Raw genomic sequence first — 13,834 nt, forward strand, 5'->3', positions numbered from 1 at the left:
TGCCGGCTCCTTCCACACTGCTCACTCACCCCCGGCCCCCGGCAAGCCCTCCTGCACAGGAGAAGGTGCGGGTGACGCCAACGCCCGGGACCATCCGGATAATGTGGCGATTTAGTGGGAAAACGCCAAGGAACTGGTCAACCAGATGACGTAATGTTTTGGGTAACGTCCCATTTCGTGACTTCTGCACAGCATGACTGACATTGGGCTTTAACTTGAGAAAACAAACGTATCTCCGCAATCCAGCCTCGTTCAGTCGGCGAGGTTCTCCTCAAAGTACCCACCACACAGAAGCGGAGTTCTTTTCATTTGCATAAGTGGACCGCAGGCTTCACGGCTTGCGGCCAATGGGGAGTGAGGGGGTGGAGATGCACCTGAGAGAGGCACCGCCTCGGGGGAAAGTAGGGCATCTGATTGGCTTCTCTCTGAGCGACAGGGGCGGCAGCCAGTCGTTTCTGAGACGCCCTGACGGGGCAGGTGGGCCCGGCACCACCAATGGGAGGAGGTGTCTTCAGAAGGCCTAGGCTTCTTGCCCAATGAGGCCGGGAGGGCCGTGCGGGGCCAGCGCCGAGCGGCAGTACTTCAGGCCAACCCCGCTCGGGGCTGGGAGGGGTGCCGTGCTGAACGACGGCGGCGGCGGCCAATGGCGAGTGCGGAAGCGGGCAGCCCGGACCTGGAACGCGGAGGGAGCTGAAGGAGGGGGAGGCTGAACGGGAGAGAAGCAGGAAGTAGCGGCGGCCTCGGGGAGGGCGGCGGCGGCGGCGGGAGCGGGGGAGAGACCGCCGGCTCCCGGGCCGCACTCGGAGAGGAACAAGTAAGCGTGCCCGGGGTAATACCCGCCCTTGGCCCCGCCCCCGGGGGGGCGGGTAAATACCCCTGCCCCTCCCCCACTTGGCCAACTACCCCTGTCCCCGCGCCGCCCCCCGGGGCGGCTTCTAGGAAGGCCCCGCTGCAGCCTCCATCCCGTGAGGCGGAGGGGTGAAACTCCCAGCCTGTTGAAAGCACAGCCCCTAGCCGGGTAAACGTGGAGGGAGGGTCGCGGTCCCCAAGTCCTGGCGCCCCGCGCCCCAGAGGCGTCCGAAGCACGGCCCGGTGACTGTGGCTGCGGGATGTCGCGACCTAAAATGGTGTCCGTGTTCGGGGGCGGGGGCGGGGGAGCCGGGCCAGGCCGGAGCGCAGCCTGCACCCCGACCCGGCGAGCGTCAGCGTCCGGGCCCGGGCCGGACTCGGGCTCGTGCCCCGTGCCGCCGCGCGCCTCCGGACCGCTCCTCAGCCTCTAGGGAGCGGCGGGAGTCTGCAGGAGGCGGCGGCTGTGCGGCCGGGCCGGGAGGGGAGGGGGTCGGAGTTGGGACGGACCCCGGCCAGAGAGCCGTCTCCTCCCCACTCCTGTCTGTCCACGCACCGCCCGGCTCCGGGAACTCCTGGGCCGGGAGGTGCAGCGCTGCAGCTCCCTGAGGGCCTGGGCGGGCCGGGCCGTCTTTTCCTTCGTACGCCGGTAGGGACGAGGGAAGCGCGCTGCGCCTCAGTTTCCCCGGAGGCTTCTCCGTACACCCCGTCCCCTCCCCGCAACCCCGGACACGTTCCCCGCGCCGGCCCTCGGCAGATGGCAGGGACTTAATTCCGCCCGCTGCCCAGCTTGGCGGCAGCCTAATCGCCCCCGGCCGCCGGCCCCTCGCCCTCCTCTGCAGGCCCCGGGCCAGGGAAAGAGCAGTGGAACCCCCTCCCGACCCAGGCCAGTTCGCGGTCTTCCTGTTCAGCCCCTTCCTTTGGCTTTTGGGGAAGAACAGAGGGCAGTGGGGGAGGGCCGGAGCCCAAGAGTCGGCTGCTGTGCGCCGCAGAAAGGCCTGGGCTGTGGGGTGGGGGAAGCCGCGCTGGCCTTGAGCTCCCGCTGCTTGGTGGACTGTCAGCTCCTGGCTATCGAATGACCTCTAAAGTCACTTGGACGCCAAAGGGGGAGTTGCTGGGTAGGCCGAGTGGGCAGATGTTTTCTCATAGTCCCCACTGATCTGCCCAACGGCAGTCCACTTTCTGAGGGCCGGGGTGGAAGGCAGCTCCAGTGTCTCCTGGTGCGCAGAGAGGCAAGAAGAGAGCCCCAGCTCTGCATCGGGCAGAGGCAAGGGGTAGAGGGCTTTGTTTAAAGCCAGAGACTGCAGAATTAAGTCAGGGCTGACGAGGGGAAACTTCCCGTTCTTCCTCTTGTTGGTATCCTCTTCCTCCACCTTACCGTGGTCCCAGCATTGCCAGCTGCCACCTGCAGGGACTATCTTCAGTTTCGGTCTAAAGGCTGGCAGGAGGTGAGAGAACTGGCCCTGCGAAACGGCTTGTATCCTGGGCAGAGACTGTGTAGTGACAGACTTCTTTGGTTTCTTCCTAGACATAGAAACACTTGTGGGGAGACACTGGTGAGGAACAGACCCGGGTTCCCCTCAACCTCTAGGCTGGTTGTGTTGGTTTAGTGCCACATGAGTCTTGTGGGGTGTGTGTGTGTGTGTTTGCGTGTGTGCGCGTGCACTGGGACAGGTTGGGGTTGGGTAAGACTTCTTGAACTGGTGTTGCCAAGGGGAAATGAAAAGGGTGAGGAGTGTGAATTAGGAGCTCAGAGCAGGAATAACACGGGTGAGGGGGCTTGGCTTTTCCCCTTTGTGGCAGCCGGGCTTGGCTAAGTTACCCTGGAGCTTTGGCCCTGAGAGAGCAAGATGGGGAGGGAGAGAGGAGGGGCTGGCCCCGGGAGGGCCATGGCAGGGCAGAGGCACTCTGGGGAAGGTAGGTGTGCTAGCAGCAGGTGTTTGTGACAGGAGAGGCCTAGGCTGGGGCCCTTGTGACCAGGTTGCTGGCACGGTTTTCCCCTTTTCTCTTTATCTCTTTCTTTTCCTGTGTCTTATTCTTTCCATCTTGGTCTCTTCTCTTGGGTGATTTCCGAATCCACTTCTCCTGGTTAACCAAGCTAGATCCCCAGGTGCCAGTGATGACCCCAGGTCCCCAGACTTGACCCCCTGACTCTTGTCCCTGACCTCAGTCATAGATTCCCAGTGCTTACTCCTTCCCAGCTTGTTTGTCCCAACTGTAATAATAAATCCTGCTCCGGGTTTTGACTCGCAGGGTTATGATTTGTATCATGCTCTGAATAACCCTGTGGTGTATGGATTACTTGCCTCACCTTTCAAAACTAAGGCAGTGGACATGAGGCCATTGATAAAGCTGCAACTAGAATCATTTCTTCCATCTTGGCTTAAGTCATTGTCCCTTTGAACACATGGCTTTCAGATCTCTCCAGACCCCCAGAAGATCCATGAAGATTTATGAATGGATCCCATGCTGCCATGAATGAGCCCTTACACCCAGAGCATGGTGTATATCTTCCTCCTAAATAGTGGTATTGATTAATTGATTGGTTCTGTGCTGGGCTCAGGAGGGGCTGAGGTGATTTTAATCAAGATGTTCACTGAACTCCCTCTGTCTCTGTTACCCTTGTTTCTCTACTGTGTCTCTGAGAAGTTTCTTTTCTTCTGCTTTCTCTGGATCTCGGTGTCTTCCCTGGAATGTGCACATAACCTACCTTTCAATTTTAGGGTTTGGCAAACCAGGTGCCCCCACCAGCTCTAGGATTTGTGCTGTGGTAAAAGTATACCCAAGGAGATTGCGCATGGTCCCAAGAAGATAAATATGGAGATCCTGAGGGAGGAGGGCCAGGGTTCCTGCCCTCAGAGGGCTCAATCTCTTACTCTTTTTTCTGTTTTCATCAGGTCTGGGACCTGCTGCCATGGGGGATATGAAGACTCCTGATTTCGATGATCTCCTTGCTGCCTTTGACATCCCTGACATCGATGCCAACGAAGCCATCCACTCTGGGCCAGAAGAAAACGAAGGTCCTGGAGGCTCAGGAAAGCCGGATCCCAGTATAGGAGGTGACTCTGGAGAAGCACCGGCAGCAGCTGCCAGGAACAGCCCCGAGGTGCCAGCCCAGGCCTCTGATCACGGCCTGCCACCGCCAGACATCTCGGCAGTCAGTGTCATCGTCAAGAACACTGTGTGTCCTGAGCAGCCTGAGTCCCCAGCTGGGATTTCAGGAGGAGATGGGCCCCGGGCTGGGGGGGTGACTAAGGAAGGGCCTGTGGGGCCTCGTCTGATGCAAAATGGTTTTGGGGGCCCTGAGTCGTCCCTCCCAAGTACACCCCACTCTCCAGCTCCTCTCAGTGGGGGTACCTGGAAAGAAAAAGCTATGGAAGGCAAAGCTACTTTGGACCTCTTTGCTCATTTTGGGCCTGAGCCAGGGGAGCACCCTGATCCCCTCCCTCCCCCAGCACCTTCCCCACCTCGGGAAGGGGCCATGACCCCACCTCCTTTCCCCTCTCCCTTTGAGCTGTCCAGGGAGAATGGCCCAGCCTTGCTGCCACCTGGTTCTCCCCCAGTGCGGAGGACCTTGAAGCAAGACAGCTGCAGCCCCCTTCATCCTCAGGGCCTGGCCGGGCTAGGCTCTAGCTTGAGCCCTGAGGCCACGGGTATTCCTGCCAGCGCCTCCCCTCCCCAGGTTGCTGGGTTGCCCTTCTTCAAGCAGTCTCCAGGGCATCAGAGCCCTCCTGCCTCCCCCAAAGTGCCCTGTTGTCAGCCCCTGAAGGAAGAAGAGGAGGAGGGGCCGGTGGACAAGCCTTCCCCAAAAAGTCCCCAGAGCCCCTCTAGTGGAGCCGAGGCTGCAGATGAGGACAGCAATGACTCCCCTGCTTCTTCCAGCTCCTCAAGGCCTCTCAAGGTGCGGATCAAGACCATTAAAACATCCTGCGGAAATATCACAAGGACTGTAACCCGGGTCCCCTCAGACCCTGATCCTCCTGCCCCCTTGGCTGAGGGGACCCTCCTGGCTGAGGCTGGCCTCCTAAAGCTATCCCCTGCAACCCCGACCCCCGAGGGTCCAAAGGTGGTGAGCGTCCAGCTGGGTGACGGCACGAGGCTGAAGGGCACCGTGCTGCCTGTGGCTACCATCCAGAATGCAAGCACTGCTATGCTGATGGCAGCCAGTGTGGCCCGCAAAGCTGTGGTTCTGCCAGGGGGCACTGCCACCAGCCCTAAGACTATGGCTAAGAACGTGCTAGGTCTGGTGCCCCAGGCCCTGCCCAAGGCGGAGGGGCGGCCAGGGCTGGGGACTGGGGGGCAGAAGGTGAACGGTGCCTCAGTGGTGATGGTGCAGCCTTCTAAGCCGGCCACCGGGCCAGGTGCAGGGGGTGGCACGGTGATCTCGCGGACCCAGTCCAGCCTGGTGGAGGCCTTCAACAAGATCCTCAATAGCAAGAACCTGCTGCCTGCCTACCGGCCCAACCTGAGTCCCCCCGCCGAGGCCGGGCTGGCCCTGCCTCCCACGGGCTACCGCTGCCTTGAGTGCGGGGACGCCTTCTCACTGGAGAAGAGCCTGGCCCGGCACTATGACCGCCGGAGCATGCGCATTGAAGTCACCTGCAACCACTGCGCCCGCCGCCTGGTCTTTTTCAACAAATGCAGTCTGCTGCTGCATGCCCGAGAGCACAAGGACAAAGGGCTCATCATGCAGTGCTCACACCTGGTCATGAGGCCCGTCGCCCTGGACCAGATGGTGGGGCAGCCGGACATCACGCCCCTGCTGGCTGTCCCACCTGCCTTCGGACCTCCAGCCTTGCCTGCCCTGGGCAAGGGTGACGTGGCTGTCGCTGGCGCCATTACTGCCGTCGCTGCTGAAGCCCCTGTGCTGCCACTGTCATCTGAGCCGCCTGCTGCCCCTGCCACCTCGTCTTACACATGCTTTCGCTGCCTAGAGTGCAAGGAGCAGTGCCGGGACAAGGCAGGCATGGCCGCCCACTTCCAGCAGCTTGGGCCCCCGGCCCCTGGGGCCAACAGCACTGTGAGTTGCCTGTCCCAGCTCTCCCCGGGGCTGGAGCCCGACGCTCTGGGAGTCAGATCTGGGAAGATGTTGGGGGCTCGGTCAGGGGAGGTCATGGGGTCGGGCCTCTCCTCGCTGACTTACCATGTCTCCACTCCTGTTGACAGGTATGCCCAACCTGCCCCATGATGCTTCCCAATCGCTGCAGCTTCAGTGCCCACCAGCGTATGCATAAGAACCGGCCTCCCCACGTCTGCCCTGAGTGTGGGGGCAACTTCCTACAGGCCAATTTCCAGACCCATCTCCGGGAGGCCTGTCTACATTTGTCTCGCCGTGTAGGATACAGGTGCCTCCTGCCTCTCCTCCCTGGAGTCTTGTGACTGTTTCCCCACTGCCACCTCCTCCCCCCACCCCCTGGCACTTTATGGCCTCATGTGTCCCAGCACCAGGCCTTGAGCTGGCCTGTCAGGGAGAGCCCCATCTCCTGCTGAACTGCTCAGCCTCAGATTGGTCTGCTCTTGCCCTGCTCCCGTGGAGAGGGGAGAGAGCTCCGGTTCGGCCTCCGTAGGCCGCCGGCTAGGAGCAGGGCCTGGGGGACAGGCTGGAGACACCCTGCCTCACCTCAGCGCCCCCTGCCCCCCAGGTGCCCCAGCTGTGCGGTGGTGTTCGGGGGCGTGAACTCCATCAAGTCCCACATCCAGACGTCGCACTGCGAGGTTTTCCACAAGTGCCCCATCTGCCCCATGGCCTTCAAGTCTGCGCCCAGCGCCCATGCCCACCTCTACACCCAGCACCCCAGCTTCCACACGCAGCAGGCCAAGTGAGACCTGGGAGGGAGCAGGGTGGGCTGGAACGGGGTCGGGGTCCTGATGGGCAGGGTGTCTGCACTGTCCTCTCCGCCCACACAGGATGATCTACAAGTGCGCCATGTGTGACACGGTCTTCACTCACAAACCCCTCCTCTCCTCACACTTCGACCAACACCTGCTGCCCCAACGTGTCAGCGTCTTTAAGTGCCCATCTTGTCCTCTGCTTTTTGCCCAAAAAAGGACCATGCTGGAACACCTCAAGGTATAGGAGACAAGGGACAGAGGCGGGGTGCTCGACTGTGGGGGGTTTGAGGAATAGAACCCTCAGGAAGTGCTGGTGGGGAAGCCGCAAGGCCTCTGGCAGAGCCAGGCCCTCCCCCACAATGGCTGCGCCCTTGTCTCCCTCTCACAGAACACCCATCAGGCTGGGCGCCCGGGGGAGGACAGTGCTGGGAAAGGGGCGGCGGGTGCCCTTACAAGCCCCAAGGCTGAGCCCGAGGAGTTGGCTGTGTCTCGGGGAGGAGCAGCTGCCCCTACTGAGGAATCCTCTTCATCCTCGGAAGAGGAAGAACTGCCCAGCTCTCCTGAGCCTCCTCGCCCAACCAAACGGCCCCGACGGGAACTAGGGAACAAAGGCATCAAGGGGGGCGGTGGGGGCCCTGGAGGCTGGACCTGTGGCCTTTGTCACTCCTGGTTTCCTGAACGGGACGAGTATGTGGCTCACATGAAGAAGGAGCATGGCAAGGTGAGCAGGGCTCCCTCGGGATCGGTCTGTGGCCATGGGGAGTGGGGTCTTGGAGCCACGCTCTGAGGCTCCCTACGCTCTGCTCTCCCAGTCAGTGAAAAAGTTTCCCTGTCGCCTGTGCGAGCGCTCCTTCTGTTCCGCCCCCAGCCTGAGGCGCCACGTCAGGGTCAATCATGAGGGTATCAAGCGAGTTTACCCATGCAGGTAACCCTTGCTCCCTCATGCCCACATCCCCTTCCTCTTTCTGACCAGCAAGTGACCTGCCCACCCCCTGCCCCCAGCCCCACTAAGTACTTTCTGACCTGTGTCTCATTTGAGTAGACTAGAGGTCAAGGCCTCCCTCTGCTCTGGCCACGGACCCCTGGCACCCACCCTCTCCCTTTCCCCCTCTAGGTATTGCACAGAGGGAAAACGCACCTTCAGCAGCCGCCTGATCCTGGAGAAACACGTCCAGGTCCGGCATGGCCTGCCACTTGGGGCCCAGTCCCCTGGCCGGGGTAGTACCCTGGCTCGGGGCCCTGGTGCCAGAGCCCAGGTAGGCTGAGCCCCAGTCTGCTGTGTTGAGAAACCGTAGGGTTCTAGTCCTTGGCCTCAGGAATCTAGGAGGGGGTGCTAGGGTCAGTTTGGGGTGATGAGGAGGCTTTGTTTCCTCCCTCTCTTCTCCAGGGGCCAGGACGGAAACGCCGCCAGTCCTCTGACTCTTGTAGTGAGGAGCCTGACAGCACGACCCCTCCAGCCAAGTCCCCCAGGGGTGGGCCTGGAGCTGGAGGCCATGGCCCCCCACACTACCGGAGCAGTGGCTCAGTGGAGCAGAGCCTCATGGTGGGCTTGAGGGTGGATGGCGGTGCCCAGCAGTGCCTCGACTGTGGATTGTGCTTCGCCTCCCCTGGCTCTCTGAGCCGGCACCGTTTCATCAGCCACAAGAAGAAACGGGGTGTGGGGAGTGTGGGTGTCCTGGGCCTGGGTGAGGGGGAAGAAGAGGCCCCTCTTCCACTGAGGTCTGACCCAGAGGGTGGAGAGTCTCCTTTGCTTGCTTCTGGAGGCCCACTTACCTGTAAGGTCTGTGGCAAGAGCTGTGACAGCCCACTCAACCTCAAGACCCATTTCCGCACACACGGCATGGCGTTCATCAGGGCTCGGCAAGGGGGCAGTGGGGACAACTAAGCCTGGGCCTGGACTGACCAGCCCCCTCCCCTCCCTCTGGGTCAGGAGCCTGGGCCGCCGCTGCTGCTGTCTAGTCCCTGGGCTAGGGATTTCATTCTAATTCACATTTTGTTCAGTTCCTCTCCCCCAACCCCCCTGACACACACGCTTTTGAGGATTATAGTGATTTGCAGTACCCCCTCCCCTTTCGGGTTTGGCCCTTGGGTCCTAGTAGAGTGGGCCCTCCACTCCTCCTTTCTGAGCCCAACACTAATTAGCTTCCTGCTGCAGACCCCGTGTGGGTTGAGGTGGGAGGAGGGACTTCCTAGGCCTGCTAGATGGGCCCAGGTAAGGCCCCTGATGGGGCTCTCAGGATGCTTCTCAACCCTCAAGGGCCTGGCCCTGCCCCTGCACCACCCCTCAGCCTCCTTGGCAGTTGAAGCCCCCCCTCCCCCGCAGTGCCTTTCACTTTTTTTTTAACCCAGAAATCCGGGGTGGGGGGGGTTGGTAGGGATGAGTCCTGTCAAGGGGGAGCCCAGGGGAGAGGAGGGGACAGGCTCTCAGGAATCCTTTATTCTTGTAGTAATAATAATACTAACAGTGGGGAAATGGGAGGGAGAAAACCAGACCATTAAAACTGCTCGTGGTTTAATCCCCATCCGGGCTCCTCTTCTTATGTGACCAGGACATTGTGGACTTGACAGGGAGGGAGTGAGGGTCAAAGCTGGGGAGCCCATTCCTGGGACAAGATGACACTCATTGACCGAAGCAGGCAGGCAAAGAGCAGTCTTCCTCTATCCCATTCTCTGGTGCATTTGCACCCAGGACACTGAGGCATCTGCTCACACTTCACCTACCCGCAACCTGAGACAAATACAATCTAGAAATGACACAAACGGCTAAGGACTTTATTTCAAACAAAAATTAAAAATAAAAAGTTGAGAGCTCTTTCCCTGGGTGGGGGAAGGGATCAGGCCAAGGAACTCCCTGTGACTAGGTGGATATCCTCATCCACTGGAGGAGCGGTGATCCTTCCCTTCCCCTCCCCTGCGATGGGGAACCTCTGCAAGTGCAGGACCCTGTGCCAGAGCCCACCTGACAAGGGGAACTTGGCCTGGGCCAGTAGCTGGGAGGGGACAGAGTTGGGCAGCAGCATGGCCAAAGGCCAACCATAGGATCAAGCCTCGGGACCAAGAACCTACTCCTGTCCCCCTCCCCCCACTCCCGGGGCCTAGAACAGAGTTGGATGGCCTGCAGAAAGAACCTCGTGGACCCCAGCCAGAAGAAAGGCCCCAGTGCCCCTCATGTCTATCTCCTCTGTTCTCTGGAGGGCAGCGAATCCTGCAGTCTGTCAGGTGATGACACTGCCACCGCTGGGGGCAGGGGAGCCCCTGCAAGTCTGGGCCCTGCCGCTGGCTCTCCCCCCCCCCCCCTGCAAGCTCTACAGTTATCACATGATCCTCTGTATTTCTTGCCTTCCATTTCCCATGGGTGGGGTTTCCTGGTTTGGGGTTTCTCGGACAAGGGCCCTCCCAGAGAAGGTCCGATCCCCCACCACTCCGGGGCCTGAGAAGAAGAGTGTCACATGATGCCATTGGTGAGGTACTGGAAGCCGTCATAGAGTTTGGTGGTGATAGACCGCATGCTGCCATCTACCATCTGCTCCACCAGCAGCTGGAGCTGCTCCTCAGTCATGCTCATGTGGAACCGCTCTTTGAGGTTACGGATGGTGCTGGAGCCATGGAAGCAAGGAAGCTGAGAACCTGGGGGAAGCGGTGAGGGCGCATGGGGTCACGGGTGGAAAGTGGAGGGGGGAGGGGCAGTGGTAACAGCCACGGCAAGTGATACAGAGGGAGCCATGGCTATCTGAAGTGCCCCTTCCCTCCCACAGCAGAGTGCTCCCTGACTGTGGATCCAGTTCTGCCTGGGAAGAAAAGGGGGAGTTGGGGGGGGGGCTGTCTTGAGCCCATCTTCATCCCACACTCCTAAGCCCCTCTAGGTGAGGGTGTGAGGGGAGAGGGCCAGCACCACATGGACCCTGGTGAGTGTGGAGGGAGCAGAGGCTCAGGACCCAGAGGGAAGGCTGGGAAGAGGGGCTGGGGAATGGGCCCTGAGCTGGGCACTTATCTGGTTGCAGGCCTCTGCCTATGCTACGTCTGACACTCACAGATGACCTGGGCCACCGTCATCACGGGGCCAGACAGGGATGCTCCTGAGCAACGGCGACAACCTGTGGGGTGGGGATGGGGATGGGGAGGAGGAGGAGACTGGCAGCTCAGCCCAAGTGTGCATGGCAGTCTTGAGGAGGGGGATGGAGACTAGGGCCCAGAAGAGCTGGGAGAGGAGATCCTGGACATGAGACTCTAGGTGTCAAGGCAGTGAGGAAACGGCTCAGTAAGAGTAGATCAAGGTGAGCGGAGAGGAAATACTTTCAGCTCATGGGGAGGAGTGGGTGTTGGGGCAGAGAAAGGGGCCTGGGGACAGGGTAGTCAGTGGTCAAGGGCCAACAGGAAAGGAAATGGTGACCAGAAACACCAAGGTTGGCAAGAACAGAGCCAGAGGGACAGAAGGGAACAAAAATTTAGGGGGACAAGGGATGGGAAGACAGGGAGGGACCTGGAAGCAGGAGATGGGGCTGTTTTCTCCCAGAGGGTGGCTAAGGGGTAGTTTCTGCAGTCTGGACTCCTGCCCCACCCCCGGCCCCCATCCCTGGGACCCAGCTTGGTCAGGAGTTAGGAAGAATGTCCCAAAGGACCAACTGGCAGCAGAGCTGAAAACCTGGGACACCCCACTCCCAGTCTTGAAGTGGAATCCGCTTCTTGGAAGTTCCATGCCCCAGGGCTCCAACATAAGTGGAAAACCTGAAACACTATGGGCACAGCCCTGTCCCCAGACACCTGGCCTCTTCTCAGCCCACCTTGCTGCATGATCTCCACGATCTGCACCACTTTATCCATGTGCTTCCGAGCAGCAATCAGCCCCTGCAGCATCAGCATCTTGTAGTAGTTGAACATGTCGCCATCCAGGCCCCCCATCACCTGCGAAGGGAGACGTGTGTGCTCACAGGGGCTCACAAGCCAGCCAGGACTTCCTCCATCAGGACAAACATGCCAAACTCTGTGACTTCCCCACTCTCTTATCAGCCAGGAAGCCTCCTGGGACAGCTAGCCCTGCCCTGGCTCCCTGCTATTTATTTCTGTTCTGTTTGTCCCTAATTTGGGGAGAGCCCACAGCTCCCTTTTCCATGACAGAGAAAGAACACAGCAAGGCACCGCTCCTTCCTGACTCACGTCCACAAACTCTGTGGTCAGCTTAAAGGCTGATGTCTCAAAGCCCAGGTTTCGGGGTGAGCTGGACAGGATGAAGCCAAAGTCGATGTGGATGATGTGGCCTTCTGCATCCAGAAGGATGTTTCCATTGTGTCTGAGGAGGGGGCAGAGGAGAGAAAGAGGCAGTGATAAGTCTGACTGAGGCGGGAGCCTCAAGCTGCAACGCCCTGACCACATGATACCAGGTTAGGGGAGCCTCCTGACAAATTTGTTGCAGCCTACAACTCTGGGCCCCACCTCTTAGAACCTAGAACTAATCAGTGGAAAGAAGGGAATCAGAGAAGTAAACTAAGTATCTGGGGTCTGAAACTGCCATCATTAGGATTTTTTTTTTTTGAAATTGCAATTAACAACTTAAAACAGCTTAAGAATATCCCCATTTTCTAAAAGTCATGCTTCTAGCACCCAAAGTGATCCCCTCTGAATAGAGAACCTGGAAGGAAGCAAGGAAAGATCTCTGTAGCTCCAGCCCATTGTCTCAGAGGCCTATAGCTCTGGCATCAGTGGGAGACCTCTAGTCAGAACCTACTTACCTGTGTGTTATTGGTAATTCCTGTCAGCCCGCTGCAGAGCAGAGCCCCGCCAGAAGAGTGGGCGGAGTGGGGTTTAAGTGAATAGTGTGGGGCCTCCGAGGACTATGCTTTAACCATATGGTAAGATCCCTTATGTAAAATATCTCAGGAGGCAATTACTAGGGGCCTGCTGCAGGAAGAAGACTTAGAGGGAGATAATTCCCAGGTCTTTGTGATTCCCACATGAATGGCCAGCAGAACGAGGAACAATTAACATGCTAAGCATGTGAGCCTGGCCCATTCAGCATAACCGACTCCCCCTCCGAGCCCCCACCCCCTACTCCATGTCAATAGAGGCTTTGTTAGGCTAAGAGCTCTGGGTCTGGAGCCACCTTCTCTAGGTTTGGCCTGACTGGCCACAATAGGGGGACAGAGGGAGAAGCAGCCCTATCTCAGTCCTTCTCCCGTGGGGAAAGGATTACAAATTTACCAACACAGGCACCATCTGGGGAGCAAGAAAGGTTCTAGATGTCCTCATCCAACCTCTCATTTCACAAGTGAGGAAACGGAGGCTCCTTGGTGCACAAGGTCTCAAAGCTACGGAGGGGCAGCTTCTCTCTGAGCTGCTGGAGTTAGCTCCTGGCTGCAAAGCCGTTCGGGGCTTGTTCTGAAGCAGGTAAGGAGACCTTGCACCTGATTCCAGTCTGGGGCCTATCATTCACTGTTGCCACTTCTTTCCGGTGGCTGATTTCATTCACAGCTACACTACATCCATTCTTTTTTAAGTTCTTATAAAAGGTTTATCCAGCTGCCTGCCCCCTCTGCCTCTTTAAAGGGATGGACTCTAATCTTCTAAACATACTAGTTTTCTACAGGAGAGCCCAGAGGCATGATTAGCACCTGCCTCCCTGCCCTCCATTTACTCAATCTGGGGCTCAGCTCTAGGCTCTCTGGGCCCAGGGTTCAAAATCCTACCTCTTCCGGGACAGTCTAAAGCTTGCAACCGGGATCCCTGGGTGGCACAGCGGTTTAGCGCCTGCCTTTGGCCCAGGGCGCGATCCTGGAGACCCAGGATCGAATCCCATGTCGGGCTCCCGGTGCATGGAGCCTGCTTCTCCCTCTGCCTATGTCTCTGCCTCTCTCTCTCTCTCTCTGTGTGTGTGTGTGTGTGTGACTATCATAAATAAATAAAAATTAAAAAAAAAATAAAGCTTGCAACCAAATTTCCCATCAGCCTGCACATGCAGAGCCTCTGCAAGCTCCCCGACCCTTATTTCCCTCACAAGGAAAAGCCTGCCTGAAAGGGTTTTTGTCTGGTTTTAATAGAAGAATGGCAGGCACTTAATGTTAGATTTCTGATAAGCAGCCCTGTTAGATCTTCATGTGCTGTCATGTCACTAGAACCCCAGGAGCACCAGCCACTGCATCTTTGCCTTCTCAGGAGGCTGCCC

At 58.8% G+C, this 13,834-nt stretch overlaps 2 protein-coding genes across 8 annotated transcripts in view; one reads left to right on the top strand and one right to left on the bottom strand.

Annotated features, from left to right (window-relative positions):
* On the top strand, positions 1-9,438 carry ZNF687 (zinc finger protein 687). 3 transcript variants are annotated; one of them, XM_055312295.1, is made up of 9 exons: positions 1-162; positions 3,744-5,866; positions 6,013-6,191; positions 6,489-6,665; positions 6,754-6,916; positions 7,067-7,399; positions 7,491-7,603; positions 7,793-7,934; positions 8,066-9,438. In XM_055312295.1, the coding sequence occupies exons 2-9, from the start codon at positions 3,761-3,763 to the stop codon at positions 8,561-8,563; spliced, it is 3,711 nt and encodes a 1,236-aa protein (XP_055168270.1). In that variant the 5' UTR covers positions 1-162; positions 3,744-3,760; the 3' UTR covers positions 8,564-9,438. The 3 variants fall into 3 exon arrangements, with proteins under 3 accessions (XP_055168270.1, XP_055168271.1, XP_055168272.1); XM_055312296.1 differs by lacking the exon at positions 1-162 and adding an exon at positions 712-814; XM_055312297.1 differs by lacking the exon at positions 1-162 and adding an exon at positions 942-1,018.
* The window catches only part of PI4KB (phosphatidylinositol 4-kinase beta), a 26,955-nt gene continuing 22,550 nt past the window's right edge, over positions 9,430-13,834 (bottom strand). For all 5 annotated transcript variants that reach the window (XM_055312300.1, XM_055312299.1, XM_055312301.1 and 2 more), the window contains 3 exons: positions 11,833-11,965; positions 11,460-11,580; positions 9,430-10,305 (listed from right to left, as the gene is read on the bottom strand). In XM_055312300.1, coding sequence (XP_055168275.1) covers positions 10,124-10,305; positions 11,460-11,580; positions 11,833-11,965 — 436 coding nt within the window. In that variant the 3' untranslated portion in view covers positions 9,430-10,123. The remainder of the gene's footprint in view (positions 10,306-11,459; positions 11,581-11,832; positions 11,966-13,834) is intronic.

The sequence above is a fragment of the Nyctereutes procyonoides genome, unplaced genomic scaffold, assembly GCF_905146905.1.
Source record: "Nyctereutes procyonoides isolate TBG_1078 unplaced genomic scaffold, NYPRO_anot_genome, whole genome shotgun sequence".
Classification (NCBI taxonomy): Eukaryota; Metazoa; Chordata; class Mammalia; order Carnivora; family Canidae; genus Nyctereutes; species Nyctereutes procyonoides.